This window comes from Montipora capricornis, chromosome 2 (genome assembly GCF_036669925.1).
Source record: "Montipora capricornis isolate CH-2021 chromosome 2, ASM3666992v2, whole genome shotgun sequence".
Taxonomy (NCBI): Eukaryota; Metazoa; Cnidaria; class Anthozoa; order Scleractinia; family Acroporidae; genus Montipora; species Montipora capricornis.
The window spans coordinates 40,038,361-40,060,860 of record NC_090884.1 but is presented as its reverse complement, the minus strand read 5'-3'; the positions used below and the strand labels follow the sequence as shown (position 1 = coordinate 40,060,860).

General features: G+C 42.1%; 3 protein-coding genes across 3 annotated transcripts in view; 2 read left to right on the top strand and 1 right to left on the bottom strand.

Annotated features, from left to right (window-relative positions):
* LOC138037336 (uncharacterized) overlaps positions 1 to 9,611 on the top strand; it is an 11,191-nt gene extending 1,580 nt beyond the window's left edge. The window contains exon 2 of the mRNA XM_068883280.1: positions 8,538 to 9,611. Within this exon, the coding sequence (XP_068739381.1) occupies positions 8,538 to 8,545 (8 nt within the window). The 3' untranslated portion in view covers positions 8,546 to 9,611. The remainder of the gene's footprint in view (positions 1 to 8,537) is intronic.
* Positions 9,612 to 18,534: 8,923 nt separating this feature from the next.
* Positions 18,535 to 19,160, bottom strand: LOC138037335 (uncharacterized). The gene is made up of 2 exons (XM_068883279.1): positions 19,094 to 19,160; positions 18,535 to 18,914 (listed from the first exon to the last, which is right to left on the bottom strand). Exons 1-2 carry the CDS (start codon positions 19,158 to 19,160, stop codon positions 18,535 to 18,537), a joined length of 447 nt encoding a protein of 148 aa, XP_068739380.1.
* Positions 19,161 to 19,679: 519 nt separating this feature from the next.
* On the top strand, positions 19,680 to 20,432 carry LOC138037334 (uncharacterized). The gene is made up of 2 exons (XM_068883278.1): positions 19,680 to 19,828; positions 19,916 to 20,432. The coding sequence occupies exons 1-2, from the start codon at positions 19,680 to 19,682 to the stop codon at positions 20,430 to 20,432; spliced, it is 666 nt and encodes a 221-aa protein (XP_068739379.1).
* Positions 20,433 to 22,500: the final 2,068 nt, after the last annotated feature.

Genomic DNA, 22,500 nt, shown 5'->3' with positions numbered 1-22,500 from the left:
TCTTTGTCAGTGATTTGATTCACTGCTGGAGCCAATTTGTAACAAATTGTTTTGCATTTGGTGTCTTTAAGAAAGAATGCCAGTTATCAATGTAAACACAATGAGATCATTCTTTGTCACCCCATGCATTATCAACTGAATGCTGCCAAGGTTTATATCTCAGTAATTGGTATTTACAGAACAAACAATAAGAAGGCTCTGTGGGACTTAAAGAATAGTTTGGATAAGCCTTGATCACAACAGGAGAAGCCCTCATTTTAATTCCTGTTTTAACTTGAGAGTAAATTGCATTTGGAAATTCCCGGGAAATCTGCTTTGAATATAGCCCTGACCGCATAAGGGTCAAGCAAAGAAGGCTCGGTGTTTAAACTACCATCTGCTGTATATTCTACTTTCCAAGAGCCATCAAGGGACGTCGTTATTACTTGAAAAGAAGAACTTACAAGTTTGATTGAAAGTATGTGATGCATCACTTCTTGAATACTCATATCTCTTTGCCCAACAGGTCTCATCATTACGTTTCTCAAAGCACTTTTACTGTCATTGTGATTAGAAGTTTCACAAAGTACATGTACTGATGTAAAAGCCTCTCGCAACAGATGATATTTTCTCAGCTTTAGATGCATATTTTGCAATGTATTCCAGGCAAGAGTGGTAGTCTATAATCACTTGAATATCAAAATTTTCCCGCCATCCTTGCAGCTGAAGTCTCTGGTGATTATTAAGACGGTCATCATTACGTTTTGTTACAATCTTCACTTTGCAGCGTTCTACATTATCTTTGGATTTCAACTTTTCATATTCTAAGTGTGTTTGATCACAGCATTCCTCAGGGAAATTGAACCTGCAAGAAAATTCATTTTCATTGCTTTTCGTCTGCTGACAATATGCTGTGGAACATTGTGTATGTCTCTGTACTGAATTTAACAGGTCTTCGTAATCTTTATCCATTTATTTGTTTTAATTTGCTCAAACTGAGCTTTACAAGGATGAAATTGAGGTTTTGACCAATTGTCAGCATTGCATGGATTTTGAGTGGACATAAGAAAGTCAACATAGTCACAAATTGCTTTTTCTGCCTTGCATCCCTCTTTAACCTCCAGCTGTTTTTGGAGTAACATTTCATGTGACAACTGATCTTTGACAAGAGACTGTGCAGCAAGATAACCTTGAAGTGCTATTTGAGATAGGTCACACAAATTTGGATCAGACTTCAGTTTTGCTACTCCATGACAATGAATTGAACCACGTTGTACAGCATGTTCATACCTAAACCAAGACCATGTTGCACCAAGAGTTGTTTTCAGCCAATAATTCACAAATTGTTCCGTGCGTTCAGTAAAAAACCAGTCAAGTAAATGTGGATTGTTGATCATATTTGCTCTACGTTCAGAATCTGAGGTTTCACCATTGCCACTAAAAAGGTTATGAAATTCAGGCCAATGGAACTCAGCACAAGATAAGGTCCAGAAAATTGTTGGAGCTCCAGCTTGAGTAATGATTCCTTTTAAATCATCTTTTGCACGATTCCAGTAAGCATTAGTTGCAGAAACATTTTTAGCAGAATGCATGAGTTTTGGCATGAGTCAATCATAGGACTGAGAGTTCAACATTTCTTTTAAGTCACTGAGTGTAAGATTGGCTTCTGATGGGTTCTGCTTAAGAAAAAAAATTTCCCTGTGCAAGAATCCTTCTTCGGTACAAAATGTTATAAGCCCTGTAAGCAAATCTGGGATATGACGCAAACGTATAAACCCACTTTCAATCTATTTTCTCTGAGAACTTAATTAGATGCTTCAGTTTTGCCGCAAAAGATTGGGTGGTGTTGTTTTGAAGTATCAGACAGTAATGCACTATCGGTGGGGTCACTTTTTCCATCTGGAAATAAAGTTGGAAAAGCCATTGAAGAACTGACAATCAAATTCACTTAATGGCTCATCACCAATATTCCAATTGTGTGGCTGTGGGGCATTAAGAAATTCTTCACTGATTTTTTCGTCTTTGCTTTTGGTGTCAACATTTGTTGGAACAAAGCTACCCATTTCAGTTTACGGGTTATAAACTTTCTTGTCATCTTCAAAATTAACAGGCCCATTGTCAATGCCAACATTGTCATTTTCACCTGTACTGTCTCCATATTCAACTCTGGTAACATCAGAAAGAATTCTGTGTTCTGGCAAATTTTAGCAAGAGTTTGCTTATCTATCCTTACATTTATATACAGTGGGTTATTAGGTTGTCCATTTTCTTTTTCACCAGTTAACCAATTAAGTGCTTTCACTATTTTGCACCTTACTACAAAATCTGAAGAACTATTATCCTTCCCATTGATGGTAAAAATAATGACAGGCAAATCGTTAAGGCACCTGGGCAGTATATCTGCAAGCTGTTGTACATCCTGTGGCAAGGTAATAACTTGCCCTTTGTATGCCCTTTGGCCGCCTCTTGGTTTTGTGTATACATGCATTACAGGAAATGCTCGTGTAATAAGCATCTCTTCAAACTGAATTAGGCCTTATAACTCTTTTGGAACAGGGGAAGGTATCATAGAGTTCTCGATCGAAAATCGTCATTCTTGTCACGCAGACAACGAGAACAAATGTAACCGACAGTATTTTTTGGCTTTGTTTTCAAAGGCAAAGCTTCATGGCACACAAAGCAGTGATAAATCTGAAATTTTATTGATTTATGAAACTTATACATATTTTCCTGAGATGATTTTTGCTGATGGAGTTCTTCACCACATGTTGTTTCATTGCCAAAATCAATCTCATAGTTTAAAAGGTGGATGTGTTTATCACCAACAATGCCAGAGGTTTGTTGTAAAACAACATTGTCCTCCTCATTTGTGTGAAAACTGCAACATTTAATTAGTAGGTTTTGTGAATTTGGAACAGATGAATCAGAGTTAGAACACTCTGGTATGTCAATGTGTGGGAAGTTAGCTGGTTTGCTTTGAGAAGGCGGTAAAGATGCATCAAACTTTAAACCCTCTGGCATTCCATTCTCTGTTGTAGAATATGAATTTTCAGTGTTATTTGTACTATTCTTTGTCAGCCTCGTTGCTGAGCAACATAATTATTCTACACGGACTGCAACTTCTCAACAATTATTCCTTCCTTACAATAGGACAAACGTTAGAAAATTCTGCCCTAATGTTATTGGTTATTGGAATGATCTTCTTCTTTCCATTCAGTATTTTGCTCAGTACTAACCTTGATTTGTGCTATGATGTATGTCTGTGTGAGTGTGTATATAATTGTGTATGTGTCTGTGTGCATGTGTTTATTTAATTATTACTTTTTCTTATTTTTATGTTTATATTTATTGTAAAGAGCTATAGATTATAGAGCAGTTTTCAAATGAGTGTCGTAAAACCAAAACCAAAGAAATTACCGTATTTACCCGCGTATAGGCTGCACTTTTTTCCCGGAAAAATGGGACCGAAATTAGGGATGTGGCCTATACGCGGGTACAAGCGTTTTGATACCTCATTAATATGCAAGAGATCTCACAGTCATACACTGAATTGGCGTTTTAATGTTGGCTTTCAATTGTTACTAACTTACAACACATACAACTAAACACTAAACCATTGTTTTTGTTAACAAAATATCCTTTAGCATGAAATTGGTAAGTTTTCACACCTATTGTTTTTGATCTTCCATTGAATTGTAAGAATACGTGAAGTGATGATTAAAACAGTGTGTTTGGCGCATTTCGAAGCAGCAAAGATAATAAAAATATGTTTAAAATAGCATTTTAGCATATATTTGACAATTTTAATGTGAATCTCCATAAAAACGAAGAGTTTCTAACTTATATTCCATGTATTCCTATTCTGGAATGTGGTCAATCGAATGCGGCCTAAGACATTTTAATATGAAAACCTATGAACAATGTCGGTGGATTTTTCTCATCCGTATTCTTACCATTCAATAAACTTGACATCAGGAGAACTAGTAAGGTCCCAAAAGCATGAAGAAAGTCCAATCAGCACTCGTCCGATTGGAAGCCCTGCAATAGTTTTCACCCTTTCTCCCCGTTTATCATCTGTAACAGTGTTCCACATTGATTGCGGAGTGGATGTCAGCTCTGGGACCCATACAAGACAAGCATTAGGGTCATGTTTGTTTCCACATTCTTTAGTGACTGGCAATGACAGGGCTGGCGGTGGTCTTATTTGAAACCCTTGATATTCCTTCACCACTGCATTGTATATGTGCACTTTAACCATGTCTCAGGGATATCTGAAAAATGAAATTCATTCAACAGAACACCCTGCTGTGGTGGTACCCCGCCCATGGAAAGATAATATTGAAAAATTTTGATTTTCTTACCATTTGTTATTGATCATTAAAAACCGGAGTTACAAAGGGATATAGCTTAAGTTTATTAACCACTTGGCATTCAACGATCCGTCACAATGCGGTGAAACTTTTACAATATACATAATAGCTTTAAATGTTAAAAGATGTCACAGACGTTCGTGTAATGTTATCACACACAAATTAGTATCCATAAATTATGGTAAATACAGGAACGACCATCTGTTCAGTTTAGTTCAGTGCACTTCACAGTTAACTGATCTGAAGTACAGCTGTACCCAGCCTTACCCAAGATAAAAATTTCATTTTCTCATTCTGCGCATTTGTGACAAAAAAACGGCTCATTATTTTCAATTGCAGTGGTATCAACACTAATAGGGACACAACAGATGTGCATTCATCTCTTACTGTCATCGCACTGGACCCACGGCATATTTTCATCGTCCGAAGGGTCGTAATTAAGTAAGCACAATTTACAAATGTTCTCATTTTCCCGGCGTAGAGTTGCCGACAATTCCTCTCTCCATTGTCAGCCATCCTTCTTCCCTTTTGTAACTTTCCTTTTCTTTGCGAGCACCTTGTTTTCCTTTTTGCGCTTTTTCTCCTCTATTTTTCTCTTTTTTCTTCTTGTTCACGTTTCTTAGCTTCTCTTTTTTCTTCTTTTTCTCTCAGTTTTTTCTGTTTAGCTGCAACATCTCTAGCTTTTTTCAGTTTTTCATCAAGCAAAAGCTTCATGGCAGCTTTGCTGTTCATAAAACAAGGGATTGCTCTTTTTACACTCTTGTGCTTGGTGTTATTGTTAACACGTTCTTCAGCTGTCGGGTAGGTCAGGATTTCCTGAATTTCTGGGGATACTGTTGAGGATGGTGAGGTTGGAAGACAGCGTACGCATGTTGGGGGAGATAGGCGTATATGTGTTGTAGGAGATGGTGTTGGTTGTGGTTGATTATGAGCCACAGATTTAGCTTTATTCAGAATTTTCCACGCTTGATAGGTCGGAGGACTTCCTTGTAAATCATAATCCTCTTGATCCCGTCGCCTATACTTTGCCTTTACTGGGGTTGGTAGAACAGACTCGATCACATGAAATGCTGTTGTTGTGGCGTCAATAAAACCACCTTCCAGAGACACTGAAGGGGATTGCTCTAAGGAGATGCTTTGTCTAGTTTGCGATAAATACTCGCTATCTTCCAATAATGGGATGGGCACCTCGTCAAAAGAGGTGCTTTCCACACCTACGTGAGACAAAGGGGCGGGGGATGCGATACAAGACCCTCTTTGATTGCTTTGTAACAAACACGTACTTTCTGTTGGGGAGAGATTTTGGTCTAAGGACACACTTTGTCCGCTTTCTTGCACCAAAGGGGTGGGGGGTGCGTTGCAAGACACTGTCTGGTCACTTTGAGGCGAGGCCGCGCTCTCTTTAGCTACATGCGCTGGTCTTGAGCGATGATGTGACTCCACAACTTTCCATGTTACAGTTGCATTGAAAGAACTGTATATAACAGACGATCTTGTCGGATCATAAATGATCTGACTTTCTAGAAGCATCACACAGGATCGATGGATGCATTATATCCTGCCACGTGGTTTTAAATAAATCTCCTCACAGTCTTATACCAAGCCTGCTTTAATGGACCAAAGAGTCCAACATCTGCTGGTTGAAGCAGATGAGTAGCATTTTTTAACAGCACATAAATATAGATGTTATTCTTCTTTCCCAACTCAAATGTATGGAGGTCAATGTGGGCCTCCGCACTGTCTACTAAAAGGACAACTGGCCTTGTAGGAGGCAAATGGGGAACGAAATGATTGGCGAGCCACACGTAAAATGTCGGTGCATCCATATATCCTTTCTCGGTTGCAGTGAAGGCACTTCCAGGAGCTGCTCCCTCTAGCAGGTTGTAGCCAACAGGAAGGCGCTTCCCTGCGAAGAGAATAAATGGTGGGATGAACTGGCCAGCTGCATTAAAACAGGGCAGTACAGTAATATGTTCTTTTGTACCAATTACAACTCTGTACGTTTGAGCTTTTGGCACTGACGGTCCCAAAACTTTGCCAGCTTTGCCTTGAAGATCGAAACTGGATTCGTCACAGTTCCAAATCTGAGATGGCTTGTTGGACAATCCCTTTTCCAGAATAAATTTCTCGTACTCAGTAAACCACTGATCGACATCTTCCGCTGAAATTTTAGCATGCTTCTTATCCAGAGGGCGGGCATTCCTTAATCGGACGTGGGGATTTCTCTTTATGAAACTGCGGAACCATTTCCGTCCCGGCCTGTTCTCCTTGAAAGGAGTTTTTCTGTTATCCTTGTCCAAAAATCTTTTCACAGAATCTAGGAACTCGGCCACAGTCAGGCCAAAGCCACGTTTGGCCCTTTCTATTAGCCAAGTTGCTAGTCGTTCTTCTTCCGCCTTTGTTATGAAGGGGAGTGGGCCGCGTCTCATTCGTTTTCTCCGTCCACTGCACATAACTTGCACGGTACTTCAGGGCACACCCCACTTGCTAGCCGCTTTCCGTATGCTTGATCCTTCTTTTACAGCCTTTATTGCATTTTCCATGTGCTTATCCCTCTCCAAATCTGGGTTGGCGTTTGGCATAACAAAACCTAAAAGCTGTATTCATTTTTGTTTCTATCTGACCACTTGTATATTTTAACTGCCCAGTATTGCGAAGTAAATATTGAGGATGATACTGGACAACGTTCCGAAAGCATCTGCTTTTTATCCTGATCTACCCTTCCAAGTCTCATTTAATCATGATGTCGTAAGTGACCGTTTTCCATCAGGCTGTCTCAGACATTTAACTACGCTGAATGTGTCTGGCTAATGCCAAAAAGTGAATTAGCTATTTATAAACGAGATTAACCCTTTCAGCCGCGTGGGGTTCCCCATTGACAAGTAAAATCGTCTGGCGTTTGACAGAGTAAAATCTATAAGTGGCACTATTGGGAGTTAAAGGGTTAATAACAAGAAGTTAAATTCGTGTATTTTTCAGTCTGAGAATACTCAATGTAGCGCAACACTCAAAACAGTGTGACATTTGACATCACGCTGATAAATAAATAAATGAATAAATGAATAAATAAATAAAAAAGCTTAATACAATCTTATCTGTTCACGGAAATACCTTTTTGCTTTTTTTTTTATCTAACTGGTTTATCGCAAGAGGCAGCATATTCAGATTTTATAAACATTTTGGGGATGAGCGATGTAATATTAGACTTACCTTTTAACACCAATTTTTTTCTTGGTAATCGTAAAAGTAATTTTTCTACTTTTCATACATAATGATATAATAGTTATTTATTCCTTTGTGACTGGACTTTTATAAAATGTACAGCATGCCACCCCATTATAGTTTATTGACACGAAAACTCCATACAAAACTATGAGCGCTTTTCAGTGTTGACGGCGAGCACAGTGGCCGAGAATAGGCACATACGCGAAAATACTAAGGAAATATTGAGTGAATTTAGGTCAAAGAATAAAACAGACCAGCAAAAGTTTATATTTTACAGATAGCTTTATCACTCTACGTTCTTTATGCCAAGAATTGGCTCATTTGGGCTTTTTATACGAATAAAATATAAACTTGAATTAAACCATGTAATTCGAGTAGCCGTAAACAACACGTTTTCGGGGAAAACAAATTCACCTACCTTCGCGTCACCTCGACGTGCTCAAAGAATATATTAGCTGTGAAGTGAAAATTTGTCAGGAAAAAAGACAAAGACTCAAGCTAGCTTTGGAAGCAATTGCTCTTTATTCAGACTCATTTGTGGCGCGAAAAATTAACGTTGAACAAGAAGTGGCCGAGAACTGGGCCCCTTACTGTACATGAATTCAAAAATAAATCTGTATCGATGTAAAGCAAAAGCATCTTCCAGAATGGCAATTAGAAGTTTCCAGTAATTCACATGCATGGGATGGTGTGCTTTCTAGTAGTGATACACTGAGTTCCATGTGCTCCATTAGTACCAGTAAAATATGAATAAACATACAAATTATGTGTCAATCAATGCTAATTCCAGTGTTACTTCCTGATGAATCATTAATCCCAACCTGACCATCAAGTATTTACACAACCAATTCATATGGGATTCGTTGAGTTCCAATCCAAAAATAAATACATTAAACATCATGATTCCGCAAGCGAGATGTGGCTTATGCTTAGTTCTAGTTTTTCTTTGATCTTCCTTACTAGTCTCTTGAGGTATTCTTTGTTGCCGAGAAGTCTAAAGTCCACTGGGAGTTCAAGACCTTTTCCTTGGCCAGCATCATATGCACCCAGCTTCGATCTCACCATAGTCTTAATGATTTCATCGCAATCTCAGAGAAGCTGTAAAGTCTAGAAGACGACGGAATAACTCAGCTTTGCACCCCAAGTATGGGCGGTGGCTCCCAGAAAACTGCTATAATATCGACCAGGTGCCCTTGCCTTTTGTCATAGACCAAGACAAAACTTATGACATTACAGGTACAAAACAAGTGTGGGCCTAGATAAGAGGCAGGCAACATTGCAGCTTTGTATCCGAGCAGGAGGAGAGCAGAATGTAAAACCAGCAATCATCTTTAGAGGGAAAGGTAATGTGTCTCCAGCTGAAAAGGCAATTTATGACAAGGGAGTTGATGTATACTTCCAAAAGTCTGCTTGGATGGATAGCGATTTGAACATGCAGTGCTTGTCCAGGACATTGCTACCTGCCATGTCAGACAAAACCAGTGAGAAAGTAATTTTTGCTGACAATGTTAGTTTTCAGCAGGAGAAACAATTCCATGAGGCTTGCAGAAAAGAGGTTAATGCATCTGTTTACCTCCTGCCTGAAAATCACACTGATAAGGTGCAACCAATAGATGCGGGGATTGGAAAACTTTTCAAAACCAAAGTGGGAGAGGCAATGGAGAAGTGGCTTTAACAGGATGAAAACCTTGATTTGTGGCATGACAAAATTGGTGCTAAGGACAGACGCATTCTAATGACAAAGTAGGCTGGAGAAGCCTGGAAGGAGCTGCGAAAGGACATGGACCTGTTCACAAAATTGTTCCAAAAAACTGGCTGTTTGATAACAGCTGATGGTTCAGATGATGACAAAATCCGACCCCAAGGGCTAGATCCTTACCTTATTTAGGCTTTTTAAATGCTTTTTAAATGCAATATTTTTGCTAGACTATTGTATGAGATTAATACAAATTCCAATCCTCTATCAGTGGACATTTTTAAAGACAAACTTTGACATTTTATCATGTTATGTTGTTGTGTATGCAAGATTAAAAGACAATTCCAAATGGTCTGGATAGCACAAGTGTTACTAATATTTTATAAGAACCTGTTTAGGCTAACTTGGAAAAACCTGGGTACTTATACGCGAGTTTTTACTGTATTTCATCCTTTTTAATATGATTAGGGTGTGGTAGTTCCTCAAGAATGATACTGGTCAGAACGATGCTTAATTTAGGGGAGCAAATGAAAATTTATCTTCAAGTTCTGACGTCCTTGCTAAAGCCTGTCGCATAAGCATAACGAAGTTCTCACATGTTGCATAAGCATAAGAAAAGTGACATACGCAAGCGCAGTTTGCTCCGGAAAAAAACTCGCTGGACAATGCGATGAGAAACGTTTCCAGAATGACAGTCGAAGAAGAAATTCTCCTCCTACTATCACTCTCTCTGCTCTATAGAAGAAGACAACGGCGACAAGAAAGAGAATGAGAAAACAGACTGAGGAGGTCCTGTTGGGTATTTTCTAAGGGATATTTCCAGAAAGAGGAAAGAACAAGGAGACTCGGGAACTGCAACCAGCGGACTAAGAATTTTATTTCTGGCGATTTGTCACAAAGGCAGGGATAATTGCGAATCGTCTCAGCAAGTTTCTTGTAAAAAAACAGTATCTTCGGACGCCGTCTTAGACACTATTAATTTGAATATCCGTTGGCATAAAAACAGCTGACACCTCGGTCTTACGCTTATGTTTATGTTGCCCCCCCGGCTTGGTTTATTGTTATAAACTTGACATAAGCATAAGCCTACACATAAGAAAATGAAACAGTTTCTTTTTCTTATGCTTATGCCTATGTCTCTCACGGTTTACACAGCTTTTGCTTATGCTTATGCCACAGTTTAAACCGGACTATAAAGGCTCAAATTTGGCTATTCAGCTTGTAGTTTTGCAGACGACGGCGAAGAAATAAACAAAAGCTTAAAAAACGCATGTGCAGAGCGTGCAAAGATATTGTTTTTTCCCACTAAATATTCAAATTTGTGACGTTCTTGTTGCCGTCGCCATTGTCGTTGCTTGAGCTCCCTCTTACCCAAGAGAGACCATGGGAAGGAGGTTGGTTCTCTAGCAATCGAGACCAGACTTGAAACGAGAACCCTTCAGTTTGTGGTCAGCAGTCTCTTTCGCGGGCTAGTCATTCGAGTCTAACGATTTTCAGTTGTTTTACTCAGTAAATGCTGATCCAAAGCAAGGAATACGGATAATAACTCAACTTGAGAAGGTAAGTCTTGACTAAAAGCAGGTAATATTTGATTTTATCTCTGATTGTCTCATAAAATTACGATTTAGCATTCGACTTTTTGGAACCTTCATCAACAATTTGTCAGGCGAGGACACATGTTGACTTGTCCGTCATGCAATAACACTCGTAAAGCTTAACTAGTGATAGTTTTCACTACACCTGCCCTCGCCTGAGATAGTATAAAAGGCAGTTAAGATATGTGACCTCTCACACGAAAACAAACAAGCATGTTCGACCGGAATTCCGTATGGTAGCCGTGTGAAACGTGTGACACCCACGAAATTTTAATTTTAAGCTGTTCTTGTGGCTTGGCTCACTTGTGCGACCGACCTGGTCAGCCCTGTAAAAAAAACTGCCCACTCGTTCGCTAGAAAAGTCCACTCCTTTGAACCAGGTAGGCAACAACGTAAAAACATCATAAAACCATAAAGGAGTAATTCTTTCAAAGGACTCGAGACCAATGTTGGTCATTTCGCCTGCAAGTCGATTTTACCTACCCACTTAAAGTCGATTCGCCTACATAAGTAAAGTCGATTCGCCTACACATTGACAAGTAAATAAATAAATAAATAAATAACAGATACAAGTGTTGCCTGATTGTTTGCCCGTGAGTTAAATCAATAACCCATACAAGCCTTGTCGGATTGTTTACCTGCGAGGCAAATTTTTGGTGGGGGAGCTGCGAAGAGAATGGCGAGGAGACCCGTTTTTGTGTTCGAAAATCAAGAAGAGAATGCTTACCTTATACATTTTGTACCTTCTTCAATTCTTGAAATAATCAAAAGCTTATAAATTTGTAACGATCCTGTAATTTCTATCCATACAGCTTGCGAATCCTTTTTGTTCTGTCTATTCACTTATTTGTTTACTATTTATTTTAGTTGCTGCTGTTGCTCTGTAAACTTTGTTAATAATGTCAATTTGTAAACACCAAAATTTATTTGCATTTAGCATGTGCTTTACAGATTCTGTTGGTGATGCTATTAAGCACGTGCTAGGGTTGTAGCAAATAATATCGATCATTTGACCAAAAAATTGTGACTGGTTCTCTCAATGGAAATGAACTGTTTTCTAAGGAACCCCTCGTTAGAATTTCGTGACAATTTGACAAAACAGTAGTTCTCTAAAAGCGTAACTCGCCTACAAACAAGAACTGAACATTCTTAGCGCACTAAAACGATATATAATGAAACTCTATTGCGTAATTGTGGCGCACAGCTAATTTGCAAATTGAAAAAGTACCCAAACCTGTTTCTTCTCTATCTCAAATGACGCCGGAATGTCGAAGGCGTCCATATCGTCGTAGCTGAGTCTTGTACTTTCAGCGATTGGGGTTGAACTGGCGCTGCAAGACAGGCATCGCCAAATAACCTCTAGACCTGATCTCGCTGCCTTTCTGTACTGTTCCCTTGTAATGCCAGTCTAGCATCGCCTATGTTGCCATCTCTCACAACCATCACATAGGAGTGCTTCTTGTCTTGAGGTTACTTCTTTGGCACAAAATAAACAATAAAAGCTGTCCATATCTAATAAGAGCCGTCGTGATCAAGAGTATTCTGAGAAGGTTACTGGAATGGATTGAACAAAAATCACAGCCTTTTTATACGGCAACGCCCGATCAAGACAGATCGAAATCGCAGCTTCGTGATTGGAAGATATTGTTCATGTTAACTTTAATTAAAGTCTTGAAACAATGTCCTATTGAAAGTGAAAAAATCTCACCTCCTTTGGTAAGTGCCGTGCAAGCGACCATAAAGTCTCGAAACAATGTCCTATTGAAAAGAAAAATATCTCACCTTCGGTAAGTGCCGCGCAAGCGTTTGTAATTAGTGCCTACTGTGTTTATCTGAGTAAATATAAATCAGTAATCACAGTGTGTTTGGTTAAGTGAAGTTTAGTCACTTAAGATTTTGATAGCTGTCCAAGTGCTTACTGTCAGGGGCTTTTGTCCAAGACCCTATCACTGTCCACTCGGGAGTTGAACGTGAATGTTTTGTGTTACACGTGAGCTTTTATCAATGAGTTCGCAAAACAATATGTAGGCGAATCGACTTTACTAGTGTAGGCGAATCCAGTTTAAGTGTGTAGGGGAATCGTCTTCAGTGTAGGCGAATCGACTTGCAGGCGAAACGACCGGTTTCCACTCGAGACAGTTATGCATCATATGGTGTTTCTTGTTTGATCTCGTTAAATTCCATCAAATTTCATGCTTGTTATCTACATTTATTTATTTTTTTGTGCTTCAAATAGTTTTTAACTGGAACTGTCACCGCGATTGCTTAGGGTGAAAGTGTGAGGTAAGCGCTTGCTGTTTTGGTGGATCCTTTGGGAAAGTCTGTTTTGTTGGTAGTGCTCTTTTAACCTTCGGAACCATGAATAGCTTAAACCATAGAGTTGTGAAAACATACCTTTGCAGATCAGAAGGTTCTGGTATAGAAAGTTCTATCTAACATGTAACCACAAGTGGCCCTGTATTCTATTGTTTAGCCCCACCTTTCACACCACGAGAGCACCCGCATCCATCTCGTATAAACCTTTCTACATTGGCGATTACATCTTCATTTTCGAGCACATCTTGATCGCATTCCGCCATGATAGCAGTATGAGTTAAACTGGCCTGGGTTGCTCGAAGCATGCTTAGCACTAACCAGTGTTAAATACCATGGAAACCTATAGGATTTGACACCTCTTTAACCAACGGTAAGCACTAACCAGGCTTCAAGGAACAGGCCCCAGATTGTTGCGTTACCTCTCACGTGATTTTTCTCTTTTGTGCTGCGCAAATTTAGCAAGGAATGTAGGAATCCATGCATTAATAATGCAAATGTAATATTTTGATACTTGCGTTTTTCCCAAGTGATCTTTCCAGAGATCGTGAAAAAAGTTAATAATAATCTTTTTCGCAGATGAAAAATTAACATTTTTCACTGTTACAGTGAAACCGTTGGTTCATTTGCGTGCCACTTTGCAATTTCTTGATGCAATGTTGGTGTTTTGATTGGCAGTTTGCTCCGAGGAAACTTGAATACTCCGGATATTTTGTGGACTTACTTTTCACATGACTGGTGTTGTTGGTGACGTCATCCTCGGAAGTAGGGGGGAAATTCAAAGGTTTCCGAGCAGCCCACCTCCCTCTGTTCCTGAGGAGGTTGGTCCAGATGGGGGACAAGTTGTAGTGGCCTTGGTCCTTGTTCAGTGAAGGGCGTATAGTCCGAATGTGGATGGCTTCCTTCACACCTCTTTCAATCCACCTCGCTTCAACCTCCAAAATCTGTGCGTCAGCAATATCGATGGAATGTCCCAGTTCAGTAGTGTGTATGTGCCTGGACACCTCGGAAGTAGAGGAGCTGGGGCATCTGTGCTCCATGAATCGTGCCCTGAATGGCTGTTCTGTCTCTCCTACGTAAGATGCCGGACAATCCTCACATGGAATGTGGTAAACTGGACCCGTGACTTGGAGTTTGTCCAGCTTGTCCTTAGGCCTGACCAGTAGTTGCCGTAAGGTATTAGATGGTTTGAAGTAGGCTGGGATGTTGTAGCGTTTCAGGATTCTTCTCAGTTCTTCAGGGAACCCATGGATATACGGCATTGAGGACCAGGTATTTCTTCTTGCTGGTGCCGGATGATGGTAGTGTCGCGGCCTGACTTCAACGCTGTTGTTCCTCAGCGGGCTGTTTCGGGTCTTTCAGAAGCCAACTAGGGTAACCATTGTAGCTCAGAGCAGTCCTAACATGATCAATCTCCCCCTCTCTGTCCTTGGGGTCACTGACGATGAATTCCACGCGATGGGCCGGGGTCCTAACCACTCCCCTCTTATGTTCGAAGGGGTGATTACTCTCAAAGTTGAGGTACTGGTCTTTGTGCATGGCCTTTCTGTAGACTCTCGTCTTTATGGTACCATCCTCATTGATCACAGACCACGTGTCCAGGAACGCAAGGGCTCTCTCCGTGTTGTTGTCTTCGGAGTGGGTCTCAACTTCTCCCTCGGTGGTCCACTTGATGTCGTCGTCTATGCTGTTGAGATGGTCTGTTAACTCTTAGGAGTAGGCCTAATTTAGTTTCGTATGGGTGTCGTCAACGTACCGCCACTACCAGGTAGGGGGGTGTGCGGTCGGTGCGACGGCCTTCTGTTGAAAGTCCTCCATGTACAGATTACACAATGGGAGAAACCCATTGCAGCTCCATGGATCTGTTGGTAGAACTGACCTTGGTACAGGAAGTATGTGCAGTTCAAACATAAACCGAGTAGAGTCACAACATCCTTGGGGGCCATGGGGGTCCTATCCTTCAAGGTGTTATCCTCCTCGAGCTTCTTGTGGATCAGTACAAGGGCTTTGTCAACGGGAACGCTAGTGAAAAGGACTGAGAAATCATAAGACCTGAGTTCTTCGTCTGGGGCGACCTGTCAGGTCTTATGATTTCTCAGTCCTTTTCACCGGCGTTCCGGTTGATAAAGCCCTTGTACTCATCCACAAGAAGCTCGAGGAGGACGACACCTTGAAGGATAGGACCCCTATGGCCCCCAAGGATGTTGTGACTGTACTCAGTTTGTGTTTGAACTGCACATACTTCCTGTACCAAGGTCAGTTCTACCAACAGGCTCATGGAACTGCAATGGGGTCCCCAGTTTCCCCCACTGTGTGTAATCTGTACATGGAGGACTTTGAACAGAAGGCCATCGCGACGGCCGCGCATCCCCCTACCTGGTAGCGGCGGTACGTTGATGACACCCATACGAAACTAAAGAAGGCCTACCCCTAAGAGTTCACAGACCATCTCAACAGCATAGATGATGACATCAAGTGGACAACCGAGGGAGAAGACCCACTCCGAAGACAACTACACAGAGAGAGCCCTTGCGTTCCTGGACACGTGGTCCGTGATCAATGAGGATGGTACCATAAAGACGAAAGCCTACAGAAAGGCCAGGCACACAGACCAGTACCTCAACTTTGAGAGTAAACACCCCTTGGAACATTAGAGGGGAGTGGTTAGGACCCTGGCCTATCGCGCGGAATCCATCTTCAGTGACCCCAAGGACAAAGAGGGGGAGATTGATCATGTTAGGAGTGCTCTGAGCTACAATGGTTATCCTAGTTGGCTTGTGAAAGACCCTAAACAGCCCGCTGAGGAACAACAGTCTTCAAGGCAAGCCGCGACACTACCATCATCCAGCACCAGCAAGAAGAAATACCCGGTCGTCATGCCGTATATCCGTGGGTTCTCTGAAGAACTGAGAAGAATCCTGAAAGGCTACAACATCCCAGCCTACTTCAAACCATCTAATACTTTGCGGCAACTACTGGTCAGGCCTAAGGACGAGATGGACAAACTCCAATTCACGGGTCCAGTTTACCACATTCCATGTGAGGATTGTCCGGCATCTTACGTGGGAGAGACAGAACGGTTGTTCGAAGCTCGATTCATGGAGCACAGACGCCCCAGCTCCTCTACTTCCATGGTCTCCAGGCACATACACACTACTGAACTGGGACATTCCATCGATATTGCTAACGCAAAGATTTTGGAGGTGGAACTGGTGTGAAGGAAGCCATCCACATTCGGACTCTATGCCCTTCACTCAACAAGGACGGATGCTGCTACAACTTGTCCCCCATCTGGACCAACCTGGTTAGGAACAGAGGGAGGGGGCCGCTCGGAAACCTTCGACTTTCCCACCTACTTCCAAGGATGACATCACCAACAACACCAGTCATGTGACCAAGAGCTCAGGAGAGCTCGAAAGCTTATAAAAAGTAAGTCCACAAAATATTAAGAGTATTCAAGTTTATGCTTCGCCTCCTATCATATTCCCGGATAGATGAATCTTCACGTTACTATGCAATGTCCTATTGAAAAGAAAAAAATCTCACCTTCTTCGCTAAGTGCCGCGCAAGCGTTTGTAATTAGCGCCTACTGTGTTTATCCAAGTAAATGTAATCAGTAATCGCAGTGTGTTTGGTTAAGTGAAGTGTAGTCACTTAAGATTTTGATAGCTGTGCAAGTGCTTACTGTCAGGGGCTTTTGTCCAAGACCCTATCACTGTCCACTCGGGAGTTGAACTTGAATGTTTTGTGTTACACGTGAGCTTTTATCAATGAGTTCGCAAAACAATATGTAGGAGAATCGACTTTACTAGTGTAGGCGAATCCAGTTTAAGTGTGTAGGGGAATCGTCTTCAGTGTAGGCAAATCGACTTGCAGGCGAAACGACGGGTTCCCACTCGAGACAGTTATGCGTCATATGGTGTTTCTTGTTTGATTTCATGCTTGTTATCTATATTTATTTATTTTTTTGCTACTGTCGCCGCGATTGCTTAGGGTGAAAGTGTGAGGTAAGCGCTTGCTGTTTTGGTGGATCCTTTGGGAAAGTCTGTTTTGTTGGAAGTGCCCTTTTAACCTTCGGAACCATGAATAGCTTAAACCATAGAGTTGTGAAAACATACCTCTTCAGATCAGAAGGTTCTGGTATAGAAAGCTCTATCTAACATGTAACCACAAGTGGCCCTGTATTCTATTGTTTAGCCCCACCTTTCACACCACGAGAGCACCCGCATCCATCTCGTATAAACCTTTCTACATTGGCGATTACATCTTCATTTTCGATCACATCTTGATCGCATTCCGCCATGATAACAGTATGAGTTGAACTGGCCTGGGTTGCTCGAAGCATGCTTAGCACTAACCAGTGTTAAATACCATGGAAACCTATAGGATTTGATACCTCTTTAACCAACGGTTAGCACTAACCAGGCTTCAAGGAACAGGCCCCAGATTGTTGCGTTACCTCTCACGTGATTTTTCTCTTTTGTGCTGCGCAAATTTAGCAAGGAATGTAGGAATCCATGCATTAATAATGCAAATGTAATATTTTGATCCTTGCGTTTTTCTCAAGTGATCTCTCCAGAGATCGTGAAAAAAATTAATTATAATCTTTTTCGCGGATGAAAAATTAACATTTTTCACTGTTACAGTGAAACCATTGGTTCATTTGCGTGCCACTTTGCAATTTCTTGATGCAATGTTGGTGTTTTGATTGGCAGTTTGCTCCGAGGAAACTTGAATACTCCGGATATTTTGTGGACTTACTTTTCACATGACTGGTGTTGTTGGTGACGTCATCCTCGGAAGTAGGGGGGAAATTCGAAGGTTTCCCAGCAGCCCACCTCCCTCTGTTCCTGAGGAGGTTGGTCCAGATGGGGGACAAGTTGTAGTGGCCTTGGTCCTTGTTCAGTGAAGGGCGTATAGTCCGAATGTGGATGGCTTCCTTCACACCTCTTTCAATCCACCTCGCTTCAACCTCCAAAATCTGTGCGTCAGCAATATCGATGGAATGTCCCAGTTCAGTAGTGTGTATGTGCCTGGACACCTCAGGAGTAGAGGAGCTGGGGCATCTGTGCTCCATGAATCTTGCCCTGAATGGCCGTTCTGTCTCTCCTACGTAAGATGCCGGACAATCCTCACATGGAATGTGGTAAACTGGACCCGTGACTTGGAGTTTGTCCAGCTTGTCCTTAGGCCTGACCAGTAGTTGCCGTAAGGTATTAGATGGTTTGAAGTAGGCTGGGATGTTGTAGCCTTTCAGGATTCTTCTCAGTTCTTCAGGGAACCCATGGATATACGGCATGAGGACCAGGTATTTCTTCTTGCTGGTGCCGGATGATGGTAGTGTCGCGGCCTGACTTCAACGCTGTTGTTCCTCAGCGGGCTGTTTCGGGTCTTTCAGAAGCCAACTAGGGTAACCATTGTAGCTCAAAGCAGTCCTAACATGATCAATCTCCCCCTCTCTGTCCTTGGGGTCACTGACGATGAATTCCACGCGATGGGCCGGGGTCCTAACCACTCCCCTCTTATGTTCGAAGGGGTGGTTACTCTCAAAGTTGAGGTACTGGTCTTTGTGCGTGGCCTTTCTGTAGACTCTCGTCTTTATGGTACCATCCTCATTGATCACAGACCACGTGTCCAGGAACGCAAGGGCTCTCTCCGTGTTGTTGTCTTCGGAGTGAGTCTCAACTTCTCCCTCGGTGGTCCACTTGATGTCGTCGTCTATGCTGTTGAGATGGTCTGTGAATTCTTAGGAGTAAGCCTAATTTAGTTTCGTATGGGTGTCGTCAACGTACCGCCGCTACCAGGTAGGGGGGTGTGCGGACGGTGCGACGGCCTTCTGTTCAAAGTCCTCCATGTACAGATTACACAATGGGAGAAACCCATTGCAGCTCCATGGATCTGTTGGTAGAACTGACCTTGGTACAGCAAGTATGTGCAGTTCAAACATAAACCGAGTAGAGTCACAACATCCTTGGGGGCCATGGGGGTCCTATCCTTCAAGGTGTCATCCTCCTCGAGCTTCTTGTGGATCAGTACAAGGGCTTTGTCAACGGGAACGCTAGTGAAAAGAACTGAGAAATCATAAGACCTGAGTTCTTCGTCTGGGGCGACCTGTCAGGTCTTATGATTTCTCAGTCCTTTTCACCGGCGTTCTGGTTGATAAAGCCCTTGTACTCATCCACAAGAAGCTCGAGGAGGACGACACCTTGAAGGATAGGACCCCTATGGCCCCCAAGGATGTTGTGACTGTACTCGGTTTGTGTTTGAACTGCACATACCTCCTGTACCAAGGTCAGTTCTACCAACAGGCTCATGGAACTGCAATGGGGTCCCCAGTTTCCCCCACTGTGTGTAATCTGTACATGGAGGACTTTGAACAGAAGGCCATCGCGACGGCCGCGAATCCCCCTACCTGGTAGCGGCAGTACGTTAATGACACCCATACGAAACTAAAGAAGGCCTACCCCTAAGAGTTCACAGACCATCTCAACAGCATAGATGATGACATCAAGTGGACCACCGAGGGAGAAGACCCACTCCGAAGACAACAACACAGAGAGAGCCCTTGCGTTCCTGGACACGTGGTCCGTGATCAATGAGGATGGTACCATAAAGACGAGAGCCTACAGAAAGGCCAGGCACACAGACCAGTACCTCAACTTTGAGAGTAAACACCCCTTGGAACATTAGAGGGGAGTGGTTAGGACCCTGGCCTATTGCGCGGAATCCATCTTCAGTGACCCCAAGGACAGAGAGGGGGAGATTGATCATGTTAGGACTGCTCTGAGCTACAATGGTTATCCTACTTGGCTTCTGAAAGACCCTAAACAGCACGCTGAGGAACAACAGCCTTCAAGGCAAGCCGCGACACTACCATCATCCGGCACCAGCAAGAAGAAATACCCGGTCGTCATGCCGTATATCCGTGGGTTCTCTGAAGAACTGAGAAGAATCCTGAAAGGCTACAACATCCCAGCCTACTTCAAACCATCTAATACTTTACGGCAACTACTGGTCAGGCCTAAGGACGAGATGGACAAACTCCAAGTCACGGGTCCAGTTTACCACACTGCATGTGAGGATTGTCTGGCATCTTACCTGGGAGAGACAGAACGGTTGTTCGAGGCTCGATTCATGGAGCACAGACGCCCCAGCTCCTCTACTTCCATGGTCTCCAGGCACGTACACACTACTGAACTGGGACATTCCATCGATATTGCCAACGTAGAGATTTTGGAGGTTAAACTGGTGTGAAGGAAGCCATCCACATTCGGACTCTATGCCCTTCACTCAACAAGGACGGATGCTGCTACAACTTGTCCCCCATCTGGACCAACCTCCTCAGGAACAGAGGGAGGGGGCCGCTCGGAAACCTTCGTCTTTCCCACCTACTTCCGAGGATGACGTCACCAACAACACCAGTCATGTGACCAAGAGCTCAGCAGAGCTCGAAAGCTTATAAAAAGTAAGTCCACAAAATATCAAGAGTATTCAAGTTTATGCTTCGCCTCCTATCATATTCCCGCATAGATGAATCTTCACAGTACTACGCATGTTGTAAAACTTTTTATGAACTTGACGTTTCGTATGCTCCAAGATACGTCTTCAGAAGTAATGGTTACCTAAAGTACAATTGAATTTAAGCATGAAGACCTAATACCAAATAAGGAAAGTAAGGACAATGAAAATTAACAGACCTAGTTAAATGGAGCGTGTAATGTCTCCACCGGGAATGGGAATCGTATGACTTGCAAAAGGCATAAAATTTGTTTTCTTCTTTTTTAGTATTTTTTCGAAAACAGTGAAAGTAACAAGTGATGTTAGAAGGATTAGATGACTGAAACATTTAGTACTGTCATTGAACTATCCCTGTATTGAAAATGTGCTATCGTTTTCATTTGGTCTTGATTACTCAAGGTTCTGCAAGAAAGATTGCTTACTTCTTGAAATTCAGAAATATACAGGTAACAAATACAATGGTGAAATTCTGGCTTGTTGCAAATGGCAGTTTTCTAATAAGTTGACTTTGTTAATATTTGCGAGGCGTTCCCGACAGAATAAATTCTTACAGGGACAGATAAAGCTTCCTTATAGGTGCTTTGAAAACAAAAGTACTGTTGTGGGCATTTAATATTTTTTTGACTCTTTGTCTGGGTTGTCTGCACTCTCTTTTGAGGTGGCCAACCAGCCCACAGTTAAACACCTCTTTGGTCTTCTTGCCTGATTTACATTTTGTCGGTGTCTTTGCTGTGGGTTCCCTGGCGTTTCTCTAGGATGTCCATGCCTTGGGTCATCGTTTCTCTCATGATGGCGAAGACTTTGAATATGCAAATAATTTCTGCTCTCTTCGCGTGAGCTGTAACTTCTTGAATCTGTCCTGTATTCTGTCGATGTATGCTCTCGTCGTCCGTCTGTGTGTTCAGTCTGTCTTGTCCGTTTGCGTGATAATAGTTGCAGCAAAGTGGACCATAAAGATGGTGACGATGAAGATGATAGTGGGCAAGGTTTTCCTTTGTTGAGTGGAAGGTGTCGTAATGGTGGGTGGAAGGTCGATGATATGAAATATGACATGGGAAAAGTAAAGAAAAGAAAACCTGTAATTACCTGGCAAGTCACGTCTCTCTCGACCATTGTATAGTTCCCAGGATATATTCGTCCTCTTTGAAAAAGGAGCGTGTAATCTCTCCACCGGGAATGGGAATCATATGACTCGCAAAAGGCATGAAATTTGTTTGGTTTCTTGATATTTTTTCGAAAACAGTAAAAGGAACAAGTGATGTTAGAAGGGTTAGATGACTGAAAGATTTAGTACTGTCATTGAACTATCCCTGTATTGAAAATATGCTATCGTTTTCATTTGGTCTTGTTTACTCAAGATTCTGCAAGAAAGATTGCTTACTGCTTGAAATTCGGAAACATACACGTAACAAATACAATGGGGAAATTCTGGCTTGTTGGAAATGGCAGTTTTCTAATAAGTTCACTTTGTTAATATTTGCGAGGCGTTCCCGACAGAATAAATTCTTACAGGGACAGATAAAGCTTGCTTATAGGTGCTTTGAAAACAAAAGTACTGTTGTGGGCATTTAATATTTTTTTTGTCTCTTTGTCTGGGTTGTCTGCACTCTCTTTTGAGGTGGCCAACCAGCCCACAGTTAAACACCTCTTTGGTCTTCTTGCCTGATTTACATTTTGTCGGTGTCTTTGCTGTGGGTTGCCTGGCGATTCTCTAGGATGTCCATGCCTTGGGTCATCATTTCTCTCATGATGGCGAAGACTTTGAATATGCAAACAATTTCTGCTCTCTTCGCATGAGCTGTAA